Raw genomic sequence first — 23964 nt, forward strand, 5'->3', positions numbered from 1 at the left:
CACTCACTTTTCACCAACTCTTTTTTCCTCATCTGATAACAATCATCATGATGATGATCATGGTGCTTGAACACTCACTCTGATTTACATTTCAATCGTTTATATTGTGAATATAAATCAACTTTTCTTTTTGTTCCCTCAACCTTAATACTCACAACTAATTGATTCTGTATTGGTCATTCTCTCATTATCAATTCTATCTCAACAAAATAAGAAGCTTGGAACTTTTCTGAACACTTTTTTTTTCTCTTCTTCATTCTCTTGTAAATGTCTTGGTACAAGTGTGTCACAAATGATTGATTGGAATTGAACTTTTTTCTTCTATTCTTTTTTTTCCAATTTCCATCATGAACATTTTCTCCAATATGTCTATTCTCTCATGAAGAAGGAATAGCAAAAAACATAACAACTATCGACAAGATTCTGATAACCTCATCATCTTTTCATCAATATTGCAGAGAAAGAAGAGAAAAGTTTCAAATTTTTTGAAATTTTCCATGGAAATTTGCTTCAACCAACTGAACTTCATGATCCAATTTAACCTTTGATATGGAAACTAATCACACCCTCAGGCAAATTATTTGATAATTGATTAAATTCACCATAACAAATGATTCCATTTCGCTTGTAATATGTGTTACACTTAAATCAATTTATTGTCAATTTGTAATAAGAAACAATTTCACTTTAATCATATCGAAGGATAAATATTCTCTCTCTCTCTCTCTCTCTCTCTCTCTCTCTCTCTACAACCTTTTCCATTGATGAAATTAACTCTCATCTCACTGATCATCCACTCTAATTGTATCAGCGATAAATTATGTTAATCTAATCTCTTATTGTGCCTCATAAATGTGATTTACTGTTAAACTAAATTAATATTTTCACTACCGAAAACCTAATAGTATCTAATATAAGATATAATAATAATGAGCTTTTCTACATGAAAATTGGAAAACATTTTCACCATCCTATTAATATTTATCCTTTGTAAGCTTGATTATCTTGATAATTTATTTTAATTGTTGCAATTATCATAAGTAACAAGTAAACATTAATCTAAACATTTGAATTAAATTATCAATGAATGTCAAGTAACTATCTAACCCGTTGACATTTTATCCTCTCTAAAAATAACAACTCGAGATGATGAAAATTGCCACCATGATATTAGCATTATAATAAATGAGATCAACTAATTACAATTATTTTTAATTGTTCTCCTCTTTCTATCATTTATTACCTGTGAACTAATGCCCTTTAATCATGATGAATGTTTCTATTTCCTTGATGGATTAAAAATCTTACATTCACTGAATCTGAATGTAAAACATATTATCACTTGAAGGAAAAAGATAATGATTGAGTTTTCAACAATTAAGAACTTTAATCTTCTATTATAAACATTAACAAGGAACAAGATTTAATCTTTTCATTCATTTAGTTATTTTTTTGTTCTCTATTCATGATTATCAAGTTGCATGATTCCAATATTCTGATTACTATGATTATGTTAACTGTATTATCGTTGAAAATGATATAATATTTACACGAAAAATCAGTTAAACCTGTGAAAATGGTCTAATTATGTTGATTCATGTATATTCATCATGTGACTGATTGTATTATGATTACCATTAACTACCCAACCTTTTATTGGCAATTTAATGAATTAATGATTATATTATGCTAAATAATAGTCTCATGAATATATATATATCTGAAAAAAGAGCTCAAATTTTGTCATGATTAACCTGCTAATATTGATGAATGAACCAGCAAATATTAGCTGATTAATATTGTAATGATAATTATCAGCAACATTTTTATCATAATAATTGATTAGTTTATTGATTAAATTTCATTTCATGGTTTCAAATCATTTCCATAGAATCAAAATTTTCATGTTTACCCAACATTTTATTGATACATTTTCATGATGTATCCTGAAAACTGACTGACTGATGATCAACATTTTTCATTTCTCTTGAATCTTGATATTCAATGTAATCAAAAAATAGTTGATGGAAACTATTTCAATGATACTTATGTTATTATCTATACGATTTTTTCAACTACAGCTTAGATAATATTGAACTTTTATTCACTCCCTGTCTTGATCCTAATCGATTCCCTGAACAATTCAATATACACTTGAATCCCCTGATAATGTAACAATATTATAATTTCACCTCCTCCTCCTTTACAATTTCATCATTTTGATAACCTCTTTATGTGAAATGATGATGATCATCATCATCATTTACACAGTATATTCAAAAAAAAAAGTATATTCAAAATGATGAAATTATATCGGGTGAGATTTTCATGTTTTGCCACTTTGAAACTTTACCAATTCATTATATGCTTGAAATATCATTATCATCATGATTATATTATTATGATTATCAGGAATCATTTGAATGATGGATAATCATGATGGTAATCATCATCATCTTCTTCATCATCTCAATCTCTGTCATTCTCATACAGTCATTGGTGTAATTATAATAATGAATCTCAGGGTAAATGTTTGACAAGAATATGAAACTGAAAGTCTCTGACATTGTCTATTTAAACATGTAATCAAGTGTATATATACAAAAGTAACATGGGAATTGAATGTGACTTTGATTCTGGTTGATTATAATTATGATGATAACCAATTTGAAGATGATTGAGAATGATAATGAAAGTGTTTTCATCATTATTCAATGAAGATGACATGATGAAAATTGTGAAAAACTAGCGAGTAAAAACTTTAACCATTCAATTGAAATTGATTTTACTCCATTTTCTGATTAACCTTTTATCGAGGCTCGAAAATGTCATATAAATGTTGTATTAAATTGTAACAATCACTGAAGTAAATAGTGTAACTTTGTTACACTCACCACGAAACACTAGCATTTCTCCTTCTCATCCTCCCATTTTATTATCATGATTAACATTTACTGCTACTCTTTTTTTTTGCTCCTGGTTCTCCCCTTTTACCCATCAAAATTATCACCAAGTTGTTGATTCTCAGGGGATCTTTGAACTTATCGGATGAGACAATCTATTGAAACTGTAGAGCCAAAAAATATATACACACACACATACTCACCAATGTACAATTGAAGTGTCTCTCTGATTATTTCAACTTCCTTTTCCCGTATTAATAATGATAAAGTAATAGATTGAGGAGTAACTCGAAAGATGTAACCAAGAAATTGCATCTTCCGTTTAGATAAATTATCACGCGAGAGGAAGGAGGAGGAATAAGTGGAAAAGAAGGAGGAGAGAAAGAGAGAGAGAGAGAGATAATAATAAAAGAACATAGAGAAAATGAAGAAGATGAAGGAAGATGGAGATGAAGGTGGAGAAAAGGTCAAATGTTAGAGGTTGATGATGCATCGAAAGGAATGTAAAATAAATGCGTTCCCTTGTCAATCTAATGTTCAGTCAATTGGATTTGGTGGTGGATTTAAAGAGCAGAATGAATTATCAGGAAAAAGATCCAATCTATTTGCTTTCATTTTCATGTTTTTAATTTGATCAACTTGATGACGAGTTCAGGAAAGAGAGAGAGAGAGAGACAGAGATGATAATGAATAAATGAATAAAAATTGAGATGCTGTTGAATCGAGAAAAGGGAAGAAGTTGAAATGATCTGGATTGTTGATCGTTCTAACCTTTTATTGTTTTCGAAAGAACCAGAAAAATAATATTACGGACAAAGGGAAATGGAAAATGATTTGCAATACAATGCAAGTGAAGAAAAGTAAATGCAATTGGAAAGATTATAATGCAAAGTATTACAAACAAGAATAGAGGGAGAGAGAAAGAGAAGAAAAATCTCCAGTCAACATTGGAAATACTTTTTTCACATTACAAGTTCATTTTTTATTCAGAACAAAATCTCAGGAGAATTTGCAAGAAAAAAAAACGAAGCGAAAAACAGTAACAAGCAGGAAGCTTGTTTACTGTAAATGCAATAAGAATATATGAGAATAGTAACATCCTCATGGGTGAAATGAGAAATAGCCATTGAGAGAAAGAGAGAGAGAGAGAGAGAGAGAGAGAGAGAGAGAGAGAGAGAGAGAAGAAAAATATTTTGCAAGAATTTGGCGAAAAATGAAGTCGAATGAAAAATTTGCAAATGGTCTTGATCCGAAAAAGAGGAAAAGGAAACTGAAATTGAATAAAAACAGTGAGAGAAAAGTAAAAGTGTATTAACACTTATGTTGTCAATTTCTGCTTCCAACCCAAAGATTACCATGAAGATGAGGGAAAATGACCCCCCGGATACTAGGAAAAGGGAGATATGCATTATTATCAATTGAATGAACTGTTATTGCTTTTGTTGATGATGAAGATAAAGAGAAGAGAGAGAGAGAGAGAGAGAGAGAGAGAGATGATGATGATGATGATGATGAAGATTCTTTTGTCAGCCTAATCATCTTCTTTCATCATTATTATTAGACTTTTACATTCCTTTTCTCATTGTGAAATTTTGTTGCAATTTCTTTTATATGTGAGTATCATCAACAGCTTTTCCTTTCAGCATTTATCCAATACCAATCAGAATCAATTCTCAATCTTTCCTCTCAAATATAACATCTCACTTATTCATCATCATGGATCAACAACATGATCCATAAAGTTGATGATATACACAAATATATATACTCTTCATGATCTTAAGAGATCATGAAATTGAATTTTTCTTTTCCATTTATAATATTATTATTATATTGTATCTGATTTTCTACATTGAATTTTGTATCACTTTTTGCTTCTAAAATGCTGAACAATTTGTTTTCTTGTTTCTTTCTGCCCCTCAAATATAATCAATTTGCTTTGAATTTGATTGAAAAGTAAATTGTGATTATCATGAAATTTATTTATTCCAATATTTTTTTCTTCTCTCTATCATTCAAATGACACGTTTACTTTTGCTATCTCTTCATGAACACTCACCTACTTGTCATTATCAACAGAATCATCAAGTTTCATCAACATTTTGATGTGTTGACAGATTGAAAGATGAAACTAACGAGAGAACGAGTCAGTAAGAGAGAGAGAGAGAGATGGTTATTGTTTCTCATTTTCTTAGTGAGATAACAAAATGTCACTTGAATAAAGTTCAGTCTCAATGTGACATCATGAAAAACTCTTGTCTTGTTCATCTGTATGGTTACCGTTATTTTTTCAATTACTCCTCAGAGAAGCTTAAGTTCAAATCTATTTTTTCAGTTCCTATTAATATAAGAAAGCAAAAAAGATATATAATAAACACTGTATAAGCTTTTAGTCAACTTTTTGGGTGAAATTCATGATAATAATGAGAAAGAAAAAAAATATTATGTAAATACAAAAGTTCAGCAGGAAAGTGAGAGAGAGAAAAAAAGTTCCAACATTTTCATTTTTTTCCGGAATAAAATTATCACTGTTACTATTATTTCAATTTCATGAGACTCTGTTGATCTGAACCCAACTATTATCATATCATATTTATAATATAATAATAATAATTGCAATTCCATTTTGAATCTGATCTCTCTCTCTCTCTCTCTCTCTCTCTCTCTCTGATTTCATCTCTCCTGTTTCTGTTTATCATCTTCAATTGTTGGTGATTATGATTATTGTTATTGTCTATCATGGGTGTTATCATATTATCAATATAATATCTTAGCATTATTTGTATTCCCAGACAAATGATAAGATTATATTTGATGTAATACATCAATTTGATGACGATATCAAACCTGAAAACATGATTATTGATGAGTTATTTCAACTCTTCATTATTGGTTTATTGTGATGATGATAAAAAGATATTGATTGATGTTATCTGGTTCATCCAAAGAATCATATAATATTGATCATGATAGAAGTAAAAAAAAGGAGAGACAGAGAGAGAGAGAGAGAGAGAGAGAGAGAGAGAGAGAGAGAGAGAGAGAGAGAGAGAGAGAGAGAGAGAGAAACATGAAATCCATTTAAACAATCATGATGATAACAATCAAGAATCTTGATTCATTTAGATTTGTCCAAATGAAACTGGTCACATCTTTTATTTACACAATTTTTAGCTGACCAGTCTGAATGAATAGTGGACAACATGTAATAAACAACAAGAATAAGCAAAAAGTGAAGGTTAGTTTTTTTTTCATTCTGCTTCTTTCTAATACTTTAGGTTTACTTAATACTAAAAGTGATGAATAGTTTACAGGCCAAAAGGACACGATCATCATTATTTTTCATGGAAACATTCAGCCCAGGGTGATGATTACATGATTGTTTCAAAATTAATCTGTCAGAAAAGATAAACGATGAAAAGTCATTTGTTTACCTTGAATGGAAAACATCATGAAATGATCATCATAACTTATTCTTACATCTTTGAAAAGGTCAATTTTTGTTTCTACTGAGAGAGAAGAAAAAAAAAATTGTTACTTTACATGCAAACTTTTTTCTTCAACCAATCTTATCAATTCCGTTTCCGTTTCCATTAACTTATCATCTCTCAGTCTCTTCCTGTCGTTGAGTTGTTTTTTACCTTCTCTACTTTATCCATTACATTGATATTCACAATGATAGATTTCAAGAGACTTCTGATTATAATGAAATATTGAGAATTTAAATTTGACAACATTGGCAAACATTCATATTTATATATAAAATATGGTTACCATTTATTTAGATAAAGTATTAACATCTCAATGGAGATACACTTGAAACAATCTAGTGGGTTACTCTTGATTTAATTTAGTTATTGATTGTTGATACTTTATGATAAACACAATCAATAAACAAATTAGATGAGCTTCATTCAACTCTCAATAATAATATCGCTTTTGTCAAGTATTATCATCAATATGAATACATCTTAATTCAAGTGTTCATTCATGGAACTGTAAAAATTGTCATATAAACAATCACTTTAATGGGAACAATAATTTTATCAATATGATGGATACAATCAAATTTCATCATTTGATTACTTTACTTTAATGATTTCAACGATTTGTATCACCAATGAATACCAATTTCCTTGTGATAATTTGTATTGTATTCATTTGAGATCTAATTGTGATTAGAAGTTTTATTTTTTTCTCTCTCTCCTAATACAATAATAGTTTCAAAATGATTCTAATTGCGTGATATTGGAATTAAATGTTATCATATTTCCTTTTGGTCAGCACGAAATCAACAGTTCGTAATATTATCTCAATGAATTAGAGTGAATATTTTTTTTTCCTTCCATTTCAATCATTTATATTTGTCGATGTTAATATTTAAATACACATATCTAAATGCTTTTCCTCGTCAATTTGTATCGATCTCTGTGTCCAATCAATTTCTAAGTTCAACTGTTTGTATTCATCTCTGTCCACATACATGTAGATATATGTGTGTACATAACACTCAAGATGACCACGAAAGTGATGAACTTTTCCTCGTCTCTCTCTCTCTCCTCCCAATTTAGATATTGAGTGGATAGAATTCATGATAAGAAGATGTGAGAATGCAATTAAATAGAGATTTGAGTCATCACCAGCATTTATCTCTGTGACTGTATTTGAAAGTGCGTGAAAGGAGAGACACACACACTAGAAAAAACTACAGTGTGTCCAAGCCTAAAACCCATTCACATGCATTAAGACATAAACATTGATGGTAAAAGATTAGGATGATAATGATGTTGATGTTTAATCCAACATGAAAAATCATATTGAATATACAATAAATATATTTTTCCTTCACTAATCATCATCATCTGTATTCACTTTCAGGATTTACCTTTAAGTATCTCCCTTTTATTTTTGATATTAGTGTTTATTTATCAATATTTTTGATGCTTCTGTAAACACAATATATAATTTATTAACTGAAGAAAATGCTTTACAAAAAAAACTTAATCTCATCTCTTTATTTGCTAATCCAAAATCATTTTTTTTCTTCCTCATCTCTTATCTAAATAACAATACGTACCAAGGGAATGACAATCAACCAACTCCCAGACCAAAGTTTTATCAACATTGTCATCATCATTTCCTATTGATGATGAAAATGTTGATCATTGATAAAGATTGATTAATATAATTTCATCTTTAGATAAATATTATAACATATATATATGAAATAACTTGTTATCTGGTGTGGACATTGTCCAAGCTTAATGTTAATCAAAGTCACGGTCAACTGACCCTTGTCCATTGAATTTTAACTTGTATCTATCTGAAAGGGAACAGGGGGAAAGAGATCATGGAACAACTGAATCCAATAGGTAAATACATGGATCATTGAAGATGAGAGATAATGCTGAGAATTGGGTGAGAGAGGCTGGAATCAGTTTCTTTTTTATCTCTCTCTCTCTCTCTCTCTTTTCCCCTTTTAACCCACACCAACATCTCTTGTGCAAGGATGCATAATGTAACCTTAAGTGGATGTCAAGTGAACAGAATAACTGAAAATTTACCATGAAGATGAATCAGGAAGATGAAGATGAAGGAAAGAAGGAGAAAAAAAAATTAACGAAACAAAATATTATGCAAAAGTTAATGAACTGCATTAAAATAGATAAATTATCTTTGATCAGAATCCATTATCATAATGATATAAATTGTCATCTGAATATCAAGTTAATACCATTATCATGGTTTTCCCTGATAATCATTCTAGATTTAAAGACATTTGCATCTAATTTAATGCTGTTTTTCTCATAATAATAAGTGTTCATATCTGTATACAAGGTTTCGTATATATTTATCGGTGTGCAAATCATAATTGTCTCATTAATTTTTGATGGAGCACAATTTAATATCTAATCACACAATTAATACGATTCACGTTTTTTGATGCAAACATTGAGAAAGAACCTGATGTGCTACAGAGACACCGAGACCCTTATTCGAAAGCTTTTCAAATTCCGCACCAACAAAAAATAGAACGATTGTTGTAAAGGTCGAGGTCAAAGTTAAAATTTTTCAAATTTTCTTTCTTCTCTTTCTTTTGACTTTTGCTTCTTTTCGTATCCTTCAAATATTAGTATTGTTTAACAGTTGCATTGTTGTTAAAAATGATTTTAAAGAGAGAGAGAGAGAGAGAGAGAGAGAAATAGCCGCGTAAACGTCCACGGAAACGACCTGGTCTGCGACATACGATCGTATGGGAACCAGGAACGCATTCGTGAAGTTTAGATAGCAAATGGTGGGGCTTAGCCTTGCATATACGAAGCTAACAATATTGTATAAGCTTAGCGATCATGTTGATCGCTCGCTCCCTTGTTCATATTAATAATAATCATCGATAAAATCAATTCAATTTGTCGCTGGTAAAAAAAGTAAACAAACTCTGCACGTTGCTCAAATTGCTATCAGTCCAATAATAATAATAATATCACCAACTATTAGTATTAAACTTATCAATATCCCTATCATACACTTTGATAATCATATTATTTTCTAATTATATTATTAACAATTCAATGAAAGTATAAACTATTATAATATAACCATGAATTATTTGATAATATGATCACATCTTATTCAGGGTGATTAGTAAGTTTTTGTATGCAAATACATAATCATGATCAAGATGGATTAGGATTTGAATGGAATTGCCTATGAAAGTGTTTTCACTTTTAATTGGTAAAACATTTCAATCAGATATCTGATTGTTAACACCAATTCTGTTGAAGTGAATTGATTTCCTCCATGATAAAATAAAGATTTAATTGTCCATCAGATTTAAAGATGATTAAATGCTATACAATTGATGTGATAACTGATTTTCTTGTTATATTATATTAAATATTATCTCTCTTGAGCTAAACAGTTTCTCATGAAAGACTCTCGAGATTTGCAATTTATTCAATAACTTTTCCCACTTTTCCACCTTTTCTGAATTAACATAATCATTTATCCATTTGCATAATGATATTAGATGAATATCTCTTGCTTTTTTTAATCTACTCTTCGAGTATTGTAATTATTTCTCCATTAGAACTTTTTTTTCTCTCTCTCTTTCTATTTTTTTCTTGGAATATTTTTGCTCCAAATTCTCCAATGAAATATTCTCTTAATTTGATGTATCTCATTTTTCTGCTATCATATGGTAGTTCATTAGTAGCATATTCTAAGTGAAATGTTGTTCAAAAAACAATTTGCAAGTTCATCATGATAATGATGATCATCTTTTCATCAATTGGTTATGGAAAAGTTTGAAAACTTTTTCTCTGATTATTATAATAGTTTTCTTTGTGGATTATATTGAGACCATAACATTGTATTCCTTTATTATATTGAGAATTTGCTTAGTCAGAATTTTGTAAATTCTTTTTCGAAACCAAAAGTTTAATGTCATTTATGATAAATGAGAGAGTTTTTCTCTTCTCACTCTAATCTGGTTTAAAAGTAACAATATTATTGCAAATTCTGTGAGTTATCATATATAATTCATATTTAGAAATGACTTTTGTGGTTGACCGAGCAAATAAACAATAGAATCTGAATTTGTTGCTGCTGGTGTTGCAAAAATTCAGGAGGATCAAATGAAGATGATGAGGATTCTGTGAGTGAGAAGATGGAGAAATGTGAGAGAGAGAGAGAGAAAGTGAGAAGGAAAATGGATCAGATGTGAGAACAATGATGAAGATGAAGCAAAAAGAATGTGATGATCAATGCAGAGAGAGAGAGAGAAAAGTTCTAATAGACCAACAATAACAATGGAAAAGTTGAAATGGTAAATTCAGCAAATTCTGGTTCCAATATAATCTTTTATTATTATTGTTGTTGTTTTTTTCTACCATTGTAAATACTACGTTTGTATTCAGATGATTTCATTTTCTGGTCAAACACTTTTCCTCCTTTTCTCTTTGCTCATCATTTTCATTAGAGTATTTTTCACCTTGTTCCTGAAATATACTCAATGTCAGTCTACCTTTTAAGGAAAAGAAAAACTAACCAGAAAACAATGGAAACAATGAAAATGATGAGAAGAGGATAAAGATAAAAAGGAAAAGGAAAAGAAACAAAGTTTAATAGTAATCCATTTTATTCTGTATCTGTGTAAATGTACAGTTTATAAAATGGAAGATAAAATGATGCTGATGATGAAGAAAAAAAGAAAGAAAAAGGAGAAAGATTATCTTCATCTTTATTATCGTATATTCTTGATTCTATCATGATATCATATCTTTTCCTATTCAATTGTTATTCTTGTCTTGAATGTGTTGGTCATTTTTTCTCATCTCATGAAAAGGTCAATTTATATTGGAATTTTTTTCTTCTTCTTCCTTTTTGACATGATAGTAGTAGTAGTCATTATCATGATATAAGTTCCATGAGTAATTCAGAATTTAAGGAGAGAAAGAGAGCCAGAAAACCTTAGAGTATTTTCATATTCTTTTTTTCGTCTTTTCTTCTATTCCATTCTGTTGGTTCATGGTGGAGAAACGAATGGAAAGTTCTGTAAAGGAAAATTATTCTTTTCTCAAACAAATTGATCGTAAATCATTTTCTTATTTTTGAAACAATTTGCTGAATAAAACTCAACATTTTCTCTCAACTTTCAATATTTTCATCTATTCAAGTTTTTTATTTCTCAATATTTTCATGATCCATGTTCACAGAGCTTTATCTCAATTTGAATCTTGGTGAAATAGTAAAAAATTCACCAATCATTATCAATCAAAAAATGACCAGAATTCAGAGTAGGCAAAGAAAATTCTGATCATGAAATTGATCTCATTTTCTCTTCCTTCTAACTTATCGATTCCTAAAATTTATTGGAAATTTTTTTTCTTCATTTGATATAAAGTAAAGGAAAAACATTAATTCTCAATATTTTTTTTCTCCAAAAAATTCTGATTCTTTTCTCATTAATTAAAGGAGAACCTGCAATTCTGCCTGAAAAATAGAAATTTTTTTTGAAGACTTTTTTAGATAGAGAATCAAAAACTGAATGCAATGGTTTGTGTTAGAACTCTATATTGATAACAGTTTTCGAGAAAATCGCGAAAAACTGATAAAATGTTCAAAGCCATTTTACAGCGTCAAGCAGAGGTCATAAAATAAAAATTCAAGTATATTCGGAATCCTCTCATCATGATCTTTTAAAATATCATATTGACTTGGACAAAATAATTACTCTAAAATACTACCTTCGTGATAAATATAACTTTAGATACAAAATGGCTAATAACTTTTGAGAATGCCCCTTACGACAACCCTACATTACTTTTTTCTAATGAAGAATGATGTGAACTTTCCAAAAATAAGATCAGAATTTGATTATCTCTCCGGTTTTGTTCATAATCCTGGAAAAACTATTAATAACTATTGAAACGGAAGTTAATTCTTTCGGATGCCCCTTACGACAACCCTACACTACTTTTTTCTAATGAAGAATGATGTGAACTTTCCAAAAATAAGATCAGAATTTGATTATCTCTCCGGTTTTGTTCATAATCCTGGAAAAACTATTGATAACTAATAAAAATGAGGTTAATTCTTTCGGATGCCCCTTACGACAACCCTACTTTACTTTTTTCTAATGAAGAATGATGTGAACTTTCCAAAAATAAGACCAGAATTTGATTATCTCTCCGGTTTTGTTCATAATCCTGGAAAAACTTATAAAAATAAAGTTCAACCGGCATTGAGTATGTAAACGACATTAGGACAAACGTGATTATCATTTTTTCAGGTGACCATTAATCGTACTAAGACCATGCGTACACAAAATCGAATAAACGAGTGATTACTTTTAGCTAGCGAATTTTCTTGTTACTGCTAAACTATGAAATGTAGGTGGTATAGTGCGGATTGTTTATTCGATTTTGTGTACGCATGGACTTAGTACGATTAATGGTCACCTGAAAAAATGATAATCACGTTTGTCCTAATGTCGTTTACATACTCAATGCCGGTTGAACTTTATTTTTATAAGTTTTTCCAGGATTATGAACAAAACCGAGAGATAATCAAATTGATCTTATTTTTGAAAGTTCATCATTCTTCATTAGAAAAAGTAATGTAGGTTGTCGTAAGGCATCCGAAAGAATTAACCTCATTTTATTAGTTATCAATAGTTTTCAGGATTATGAACAAAACCGAGAGATAATCAAATTGATTTTTGAAAGTTCACATCATTCTTCATTAGAAAAAGTAATGTAGGTTGTCGTAACATTCTCAAAAGTTATTAGCCATTTTGTATCTAAAGTTATATTTATCACGAAGGTAGTATTTTAGAGTAATTATTTTGTCCAAGTCAATATGATATTTTAAAAGATCATGATGAGAGGATTCCGAATATACTTGAATTTTATTTTATGACCTCTGCTTGACGCTGTAAATGGCTTTGAACATTTTATCAGTTTTCGCGATTTTCTCGAAAACTGTTATCAATATAGAGTTCTAACACAAACCATTGCATTCAGTTTTTGATTCTCTATCTAAAAAAGTCTTCAAAAAAAATTTTCATCAATAGGCAAAAATCAGCCCTAAATGCAGGTTCTCCTTTATTTCCTTTTTAATCATGAACCTAAAATTCACCATTCTAATCGTATTGTCATTATTATTACCGAACAAGAAACTTTCATGATTACATTAATCATCTGTTAATCTTATCGTATTGTTTTTTTGTATATACTCCTTGTTGAATATCATTTATTATCTTTAAAATAATATTATCCTGATTACCCTTAATCCGATTAATCCAAAAGAAGTGGGGGAGTAGAGAGAGAGAGTGAGTGAGAGAGTAGATAGTAAGAGAGAGAGAGAGAAAGGAGTAGAGTGAGATGGCCAAAAGGAGAGAGAAAGAAAGAAATTATTTTCTAAGAAACTTTTTTTCTCTTCTTCTAATCATCTTAATCCTTTGATAACTTAATGAGAAATTATCCATTACCTGATTTTGTTTATTTCGCATATTTTTTTCCTTAATCACTAATCCCTTTTTTGCTTGTTAACCTTCATGTAGATTATGTGTTATCACCAATCCCAAATACACCATTAGACATCATTATATGTTATCCCTGCCAAATAACCTGGATTAGAATATTTTTTTTCTCTCTTTTTCATTCTTTAATCTGGTTATAATCTTAATCCATTTTGTATTATTTTTTTTCTCCTCATTTTCTTAAACAGTCGAGTCTCTGTAATAAGAGGACAAGTAATTACTCCCGATGGTAATGGACTCACCGGAATCCGAATCTCAGTTGCAACAGATCCACAGTTTGGATTTACCCTGACACGTCCTGATGGATGGTGAGTCAACGATTAATACTAATACTGAACTTTTTACTCCATCACCATGATCATTTGATCATTTATCGTAATAACTATGGAACTATAATGATAAATTCTTGAATTATTCACTTTAATAGGTTTGATATTCTTGTCAATGGTGGTAACATGGTGACTCTTCAATTCCAACGAAGTCCATTTCATCCGATAAAACGGACAATTATGGTTCCATGGAATGAGATTATCGTCATTCAGAATCCAATTGTAATGTCTGCTCATTCAGATGATTCCTATTCGAGTGACCATTCATCCACTGATTTAACATCATTGGTGGTTGGTAGTGGTGATATTATTTCAAGTTCAATTGAATCAAATAGAAGTCAAAGTTCATTGAGAACTCATTGCTGGGATCATGAATATAATTTAATGAAACCAATTTTATTTCAAACACTTAAACCTGATGCTGAAGGTGGTTGTACTCAATCTTCAGCAGTTATAGCTGAATCTCAGGTTCTTATGGAAACCTTATCCATACCGGGTTCCTCCCTGAAACTTGTCTATCAATCATCATCTTCACCAGGTTATTTGGCCACAATTAACCTACAATTAACTCCAGATTCGATACCTCGAAGCCTTAAAGTTGTTCATTTACGAATTGTTCTGGAGGGAAACCTTTTCTCTCGTGTATTTGATGCTGAAAAAGCAATTAAATACACTTTCTCATGGAACAAGAGAAATGTATATAAACAAAAAGTCTATGGATTAACAACAGCAAGAGGTAAGGGGACAAAAACCATTAACAATTTATCCTCATCAATTGATGATCAATGTGATTTAACGATCACCATCATCACTCTGATCATTAGAATTGATTCTGATTAATCTCAATCAGCCAATCGTATATATGAGTTTTTTTTCAATCTCTCTCTCTCTCTCTCTCTCTCAATTCAATTTAATCTATTGCTCTCTTTTTTATCCTCTCATTACTCTTAATAAATAATTCAAATTCATCAATAAAAAAATCATCAACGAAAGTTCATTGAAAAAAACTCAATATCTTTTCCATGGTGATGATTTCATTTATATTTACTTCAACTCATCATGAACATCATGATATATTTATCATAATGATGATTTCCTTTAATTTTTCATCATGGTTTAATCAATTTTACCCGATTTCTCAGTTATAAGTGCTTTGATTTACCTTTTGATTATCACAGAACTTTTGATCTTATTGTTTATCATGATTCGTTCCAGTTTCTAATCAGTTTTAAGTACAGTTTGTGTATTTTTTTGAGTTTAGATTTGAAATGATAAAATGGATCCTTTTTCATGATTGGTTTTAGTTTTGAATCAGAATTGAAGATAATCTCAGTTGTATTGATAGAAATGTCGACTTGTTACCGATGTGTTATCTTTTCTATCTTAATATGTTGTTATTTCTCAGAATTTCCTGTAATTGGAACAATGAAATGATTCCACATGCTGGTGGTAATATTAATCATGTTTTCTTTTCTAGCAAAAGTTTTCATTTACGAGAGAAAGAGATTACTGAATATGTCACCATGTTTGAGATAGAACATGATGGAAGCTAATGAGAAATTACATTGACTTCTTTTATCTCTCTCTCTCTCTCTCTCTCTCTTGAGTTTTCTGTTTTTCTCTGAGCAGAATTTTTGATTTCGAAACAAAATTTTACCACCATTTCATATGGCTCCATTTTCTATGGTTTAATACCAATCATTATCTTCCAATTTCAAGTTGAACGTTTCTTTTATTCTTTGATCATTTCATGAGAAAAGAAGAGCGAATGAAAGAAACTTACTCATATTGATTCATTTCTCGTCTTTCATGTTTTCTCATGATAAAGTTCAACAAGGTTTCAGTAACATTTTCTTATCCCCCAACCTTTGGTTTCTTGGTTTTATAGTTATAATAATAATAATATCAGTTTGTTATCAGTTGTATTGTCATCTTGAACTTTCCCCTGGTTAGTTCAATATCTACATGATGTCTCAATTTTTCTGTGACTTGAAACATAACTTTTGATTGCTTATCTATCATCATTTTTCATCTTCTCTTCCTGATCCCATCGTGACTACCACCAAACCATCATCATCATCATCTTCCTCCTCCTCCAACATTGTTCATTGTTATTTTTATGATTATTACTTTAGTAACTATTTATTTTTTTTTTGCTTCTCCAACAAACAAAAAGTCAGAATTGATTCTGTCCTGACTTTCTGATTATTATCATTTCCAGGGTATAGAAATGAGCAGAATAGAAATGAAATGTGAGAAAGAGATTGAGAGAGAGCGAGGGAGATGATATTAAACATCTTCAATGTCTTTGAACCAGAATAAAGTCAAAGATTTAAGATGAAATGATGATGATGAGGATTGGTGATGGTGATTTGGAATCTTCTTCTATCCCATAGCAGAGAAATAACTAACTTTAATATCATGAGATAAAGACATTACCCTGAATGAAATGAAGCAAATATGATAGAGATAAAGTTCTGAACAAGAAGCCATGAGATTGAAATTTTATTTTCTTTTTCTCTCTTTCAAGTCTTAAATTTTTTCCATTTTGACAATTTTTTCCTTTCTGATCAAAACTCTTTTTTTTAAATACAAATAAATAGAAAATGAATTTTACTGATTCATTGTGTCAATTTCTGAATCAAACTGAACTTTCATCTCTATTAATCTGAACATGGTAAAAATAATCAGCATCAAGGATTATCTTTTATCCTTGCAACTGAATAAAAAAGTTATATAAATATTTCTTGTTTTCCATGAAATAATAATAATATCAACTGAGGAGTAAAAAAAAGTTCATCATGAGGTGTGTTGCTTTTTTCTGATTCATGTTTTCATCTTGAGATAATAATATCAACCTACAGAATCTGAGATTATTTGGAAGGATAAAAAGAGATGATTTCACTTTTTTTCCTTTTTCTATTTCCTCATGTTACCCTGATTGTGGAAATAAAATGAACTGAAATTGAGGAAGTAACTAGAAGAATAAAAAACGAACAAAATTCAGAAGAATCTCTCTCTCTCTCTCTCTCTCTCTCTCTCTCTCTCTCATTCTCATTTCAACTAATCTTACAATTTACTTTTCCACCTCAACCTGTGGTGTGTTCAAATGAATTGGGTGGAGAGATAATCATGATTGAGGATTGAAAAATTGGTAACATGAAATCAGAACTTTTTGTTTCCCATGGAATCTAAATCCTAGAACAGAAAAAGAAAATCTGTTGAAATAATATTTAGACGGAAAAGTTAGAGATTTAGATTCTCATGTTTCAATCGGCTCAGAATTTTTTACTTTCAATTATTTATCAAGGAGAAAATGAGAATATCTCATGGAAAAATTTCAAATCATGATGATTTACTTGTCAGCAGAAAATGATTACATCAATTTATCAATAATTGGAATTTCAAGAATCCAAATTAGGCTCAATGATTAATCGGGAATATCTTGAAATTCATTAAATCCCTGCAACATACTTGATTAACTCCAAATAGAATAGAATTTCAAATTCAATGAAATAAGTTCGATAGTAAATGAGGAACATTAGATTAAATCATGATATCGATTCCAAAATATTGATGAGATTTTCATGAGAAATGGGCGTTGGCCATTAGCTGACTTAAAGATTATCCTGATGATGACATTAACCCTCGAGTTTAATTACTTCTTAATGAACTTTTTCTTTCCTTATGTACATGTAATTCATTTGAATCATTAAACTTATAATGATTAAATTAATCGTTGATTATATTACATTTCATCATAATGATACGATAATTATCATTATGATCATAACTGTGATAGTGAACATGAAGTAAAAAAAAAGTCAGAATCAAAGTCTAATCAAAAATGACGATTAATGAACTTTTATTATCAATGAAAAGTGAATTAAATGATTTTCAAGGAGTTGATTTCATTTTCCTCTTAATTACATTATTAACCAAGTTAAACAAATTTAAGATTATCATAATTGTTGAGTATTAATTATTCATAATAATTGAAAGTAATGATTCTGATTCAGTGACTTATGACATGATGAAATATAATCTAACCAATGAATGATTATCTTAAGTTGCTACTTTTATCATGGTGTTTAAACTCATTCATTCATTCAGGGAGAGCTTGGAATAATTCATCTTAGAATATGATTCATCATGCTGAGTAATTTCCTCGGTGTTTCATTATCGTATATTTAATGATGATGGTTACATTTTTCACCTTTTACCTTTCATGATAATGAACATGGAGAAAGTGGAATAGTCAGTTTAATGGTTCTCTCTCTCTCACTCTCTCTTGACCATTGACCATCATATTCATGTGTCTCTTTTAGATTATAAGAAGGAAGAAGAAGAAAAAAATAATATTCACTCCATGTGAATGTAAATTCTGTGCATGAAAAAATAATAGAAAACATGAGAAAGTCATTTATGATTCATTCCAATGGTTCATTTCCTGGGGATTTACTATTGACCTGATTCCAACAATATGATTTATAAGTATTTCTTGTTAGCTGAAAGTTGAAAAACATGATGCTAGAAAACCACACCCATGCTGATGATATTTTTCCTTTCATAATCTCAGAATTATTCATTGGTGATTACTCATTCTAATGAATATTTACATTTACAATTTTTAGAGTTCAAATCCATCGGTTAACTCAATGATTCTCCACTTAGAGTTATAATTTGACCATTGGTCATTTTAACGATTTCAGCTCAAGTTGTTTTCTTTTTTCATCCACCAAAGTTCATGAAACGAGAGTTGAAAAATTACTTCTTATTATTATTCAGCATGATAACGAAATAACTTATATACTCGTCTTTTTTTCAATAAAAAAAGTTCTAACGAAAGTTTTTCGACTTTATATTTTCATTTGTTTCTCTATTCAATAGTTTATGCTGGTTATCAGTATGAATCATGTTCTCATATTATTTGGAGTACACTGACCACTCAAATTAGAGGATTCGATATGGAAATATCTGAATTAGCTTCATGGAATCTTGATATTCACCATAGATACAATTATCATGAAGGAATCTTGCAAAAAGGTGATGGATCTGTAATATTTTTCAAGCAACAGTCTAGAGTTGCATCAACCCTTATCGGTACTCGAGGTGAACCTCGTCCAGTCATTTGTAAAGCTCGAGACTGTGAGGGTCAAGCAAAGACAAACAAACTACTCTCACCAATAACCTTGACCTCAGGTCCTGATGGGTCAGTTTATGTTGGTGATGCCAATCTGGTTAGACGAATCAAGCCCGATGGTTATGTTTATACAATATTTAAACACTCGGATAAATCGGGTAATCTAAGGGGAACGGTAACTCCAACAACCTACAATTATCATATTCATTTATCATCTTATGATGGTCATCTTTATATCGCTGACCCTGAGCGACATCAAATACTTCGTGTACATACAGTTGATCGTGTTGATGATCCAGAATCAAATTATGATGTTTTCGTTGGTTCAGGAGCTCGATGTTTACCTCGTGATACAACCGCTTGTGGTGATGGTGGATCGGCTCTTGAAGCATCATTAGTTTTCCCTAAGGGTATGGCCTTTGGTCTTGATGGTAGCCTTTATTTTGCCGATGGATCAGCAATTAGAATAGTTAATTATAAAGGAATTATATCAACGATTATCGGTGATAATCATCACCATCGAAAACGCCAATGGAAACCAATACCTTGCGGTGGAAGCCTTTCAGCTGATGAGGTTAAACTTCGTTGGCCTACTGAGATCGCTATTCATCCGATTGATGGGTCACTTTATTTCCTTGATGATCAAATGGTTTTCCAATTAACACCTGATCGACGGGTTCTAGTGGTCATTGGAAGTCCATCTTATTGTGATAATAAACCTCATTCTTTGGGTGAAACTTCAACCACAAAGCCTCCCGATAGTGTAATCATCACATTTGGATTCAGTTCAACTGGTGATTTATATGTTGCCTCGATAGGTAAAGATGGTTCTAATACTGTCAATTTAATCAACAAGGACAGAGTTTACACCCATTTCATGGGACTGGATAAATCGAAGCGTAATCTTGCCTTCTCAGGAAAACTTGACCCTTCGCTAGCATCACAATCGATTGCAAGTACAATCGGTTCAACTTTCTGTGAAATTGAGACTTGTAAAGATGTTGCTGCAAATAACTGTACTTGTGCCATACCCTCACCTCTTTCCTTGCCACAACCATCATCGTCTTCACCATCAAACTCATCACCAATACAACCTCAGGTAAGAAAAATATTCAAATTTATCCTTTCAAAATTACCAATCTTCAAGCTACCTGATAAAAGTTTCTTGTCACATTCATGAATAAGATTTGAAGACGAGAAGAAAAATTCAACAGAAATTGATTGAGCCCTCGAATTGAATCACAGAGAAATAAAAAATCTTGAAGCATTTTCTTCATCATGTAAACATGATATCATGCATGATGACTTGATTTATTCAAATAAATTCCTATGATTGTTGGATGAAAACTTTGAGAATGAATTTCAATCTTTTTTTCTCTCTCTCTCTCAATTTTATCTTATTCTCATCTTTATCCTTTCTTGTACCATGAAAGAAAAAGATGATTTATGAATATGATTGACATTTTTTTCTGAATAAAATGTGTATACAAGTTAAATTCCCGAGTGATTTGAAATCTCTCATGAAGAGGGAGAAAGAGAGAGTCATTGGCATCATGATTATCATTATTATTATGATGATGGTGATCAAGAATCACAGGCAATCACGATCATGAATATGTGTTTATATTCATAATGACGATGATACTTGTGAATGAGAAGAGATAAAGATGAAGGACTGAAAAAAGAAAGAAGAGAAAGTGAGAATAATCTTTTACCATGAAGAGATAAAAAAAAGTGAATGATGATAAATAAGTGAATATAAAAAACTAGAGAACTAGAAACATAATCAGAATCGTAGGCTCTTCAGAAAAGGAGAGATTCCCTACTGGGAGTAGGTAAGAAAACTCAACTTTATATACTCATTGGAAGTTGATGTTTACTCATAGAAAGATATTGATGATGAGATTATCATGTTGATTAAAAGGATAAACCAGGAAAATAAAGCTAAATCTAATCTTGGGAACAGATTATAATTGATAATATAAGTGAATTGACATTGAACTGATATGTACACAAAATATTATCTACAAGAAGAGTAATAAAAAAAAATAGGAATGGGAAAAGAATAAGAAGAAAAAAAGTTCTGATGATTCAGAATAATCTGAATTTTTATCACTATCATTACGTATACTAGTATATAAGCAATTTACTTGGCACTTTAAGCTTCATATTTCAGAAAGGAATGAATTTTCATGGATTCAGGGAAGATGATGGTGAGCATCAACTTACCAACACTAATGATGTGTCACATGAGATAAGAACTTGTAAGAGAACTTTTCTTTCGTCTTTTTTTTTGTTCTTTCTCATCATGATGATCGATACATGAGACGAAAATGAATGATAAAAGTAAACAAATAATACGTTTAAGGTAATATTATCAAGGTGAATATAATGATTATCTTTTATGATGAGCATGATGAAAAGATAATAACGTCACATATCCTAAAGATGCTTATTTACCGTTACTCTAATAATGATATATTGTAGATTATCAATTGATGAAAATGATGATAATAATGATATTACTTTTCCATCTTCATCTCTCACTCTCACTCTCACTCTCTCACTTCATATTTCTCTCTGATTGCACATGAAGATAATTAAGTTATCAACAAAATGATATTACCCAATGTTAACCCATAATAACAACAATTAGTTTCTGTTATTTTGATTGTTTCCAATTGATTGATCAGCTTTTCTATGTTTCCTTTAGTTCATCTTTATTGTGATAATTAAAATGAGTTATTCAATCAATCATTAATTGATTAGAAATGACAATTGAATAACTTGGTAAATGGAACAGTTTGACTTGTTATTTGATTCCAACGATAGAAATTAATAGAGAAACTCAAGATTGTCCATCAGAAGACATTTTCAGAGAATAAAGGCCGAAAAAAAGTTCTCATTCTGAGTTTATATTATATAACATGATCATGGATCAGGTACCATGATGATTGAGTAAGATAAAAAATGAAGAAGATGAAATGAATTTTTTTTTCTCTTCTTTTTCTATTTCTAATGTTTATGTGTTCGTATCTCTAAACAACTGAATAACAAAATACTATTGATCTTTTTTGATTCCATCATTTGATTCACCATAATATCCATTCCATCATGATAGTTTTTTTCTCCTTCTTCTCCACAGAATCAAATAGTCCAACATGCACTTTGAGAAAGTACATGATATGATAATAATAATGATATAACAATAGAAAATGAAATTTCCTCCATGATTGTTGAATGTTATCTGATCTTTTTCTCTGTTGTATTTTTCTTTCACCTTCTTTATTCCAATTGAAACGATAATATTTTACCAGAGTTTTTATCATGAATTGTTGTTTATTTTCACTTTACTTTTAGTGGAAAGAAATTCATTAAACAGAGAAAGTAAGAGATACACAGATTGAAGAGATTATCTCAGATTCTGATTTTTCTCCTTCTCTCTCTCTCTTATTGTTTCTATCATGTTGTTCTTACTCTTTATTTCCATTACATTACATTCATAGACGATGGATGATGATGATCAGGATAAGAAGAAGGATGAAGACGAGTTCGATAGTATTTCTTTCAATTGAAAGAACTAGAGAGAGAGAGAGAGAGATAGAAGATTATTTGAAAAGGAAATTCATCTGAGCTCATTCTCCCTCTCAGTCTCAGTCTCATCTTCATCTTCATTTTCCTCTTTCTTTACTATTACCTTTTCACTTCCTTTTCAGTTAACCAGAATAAATATCCAGTTAGTATTATCTTTATAATGTTCAGCATCATGGTTTTTATTATGATTACTGTGAAGGTGAAGCTTTCAATATCAGATTATTAGAGAGAGAGAGAGAGAGAGAGAGAGAGAGAGAGAGAGAGAGAGAGAGAGAGAGAGAGATGATGAAGGAAGAAAAGTCTTTATATTCACTTTCCTTTCATTAAAGATAACAAGCAAAGTCAATGAAGATAAAAATCTATCATCAATCCAATGTGATTTGAAGGGAAAAGCTTAATTGACATAAGTTTCTCATCATCATGAACATAATCATTGGGAATCATGAGAAAATTGGAATCACAGTTTCAATCATAATCATCCATGATCAGCTTAATCTATTGAATCTATTTGACGGCTTCAGTGGGAGAAATAATTAGTAACAAAAGTAACTGAATGAAAGTAATCATTTTCTGTTTCAATATTATTATTATCGTCATTATTATTACCAGAACTCGGTGGAAGAGAAAAAAAATTTCCTTCATGATGGTGAAAAGAAAATGAATAAGATGAAAGTTTCCTTAATCTCCCCGATAATCCAGCAAAAACTTATCATGAAGCAGGTAAAACTATTTCAATTAAAGTATTGATTATGTTACATCTTGATGAATCATATAATTAATGATACTTGATGAAAGTGAAACTTAATGAGATATCCAATTGATTGATAATAATAATGATTTCTAGGAGAATCTCAATTAAATATTAGATTAATACATTGTACTCATTTAAATGCTAATAGATGAATGGGAATCGATCAATTTTACTTGATTATATATTAATTTTAATTAGAATAC

At 30.1% G+C, this 23964-nt stretch overlaps 1 protein-coding gene across 1 annotated transcript in view; it reads left to right on the forward strand.

Moving 5' to 3' along the window:
• Positions 1-23964, forward strand: part of LOC128386278 (teneurin-a-like) — a 44211-nt gene that overhangs the window by 12138 nt on the left and 8109 nt on the right. The window contains 3 exon segments of the mRNA XM_053345286.1: positions 14133-14252; positions 14372-15009; positions 19164-20515. Coding sequence (XP_053201261.1) covers positions 14133-14252; positions 14372-15009; positions 19164-20515 — 2110 coding nt within the window.

The sequence above is a fragment of the Panonychus citri genome, unplaced genomic scaffold (genome assembly GCF_014898815.1).
Source record: "Panonychus citri isolate SS breed McGregor unplaced genomic scaffold, ASM1489881v1 Contig00068, whole genome shotgun sequence".
In the NCBI taxonomy this organism is placed as follows: Eukaryota; Metazoa; Arthropoda; class Arachnida; order Trombidiformes; family Tetranychidae; genus Panonychus; species Panonychus citri.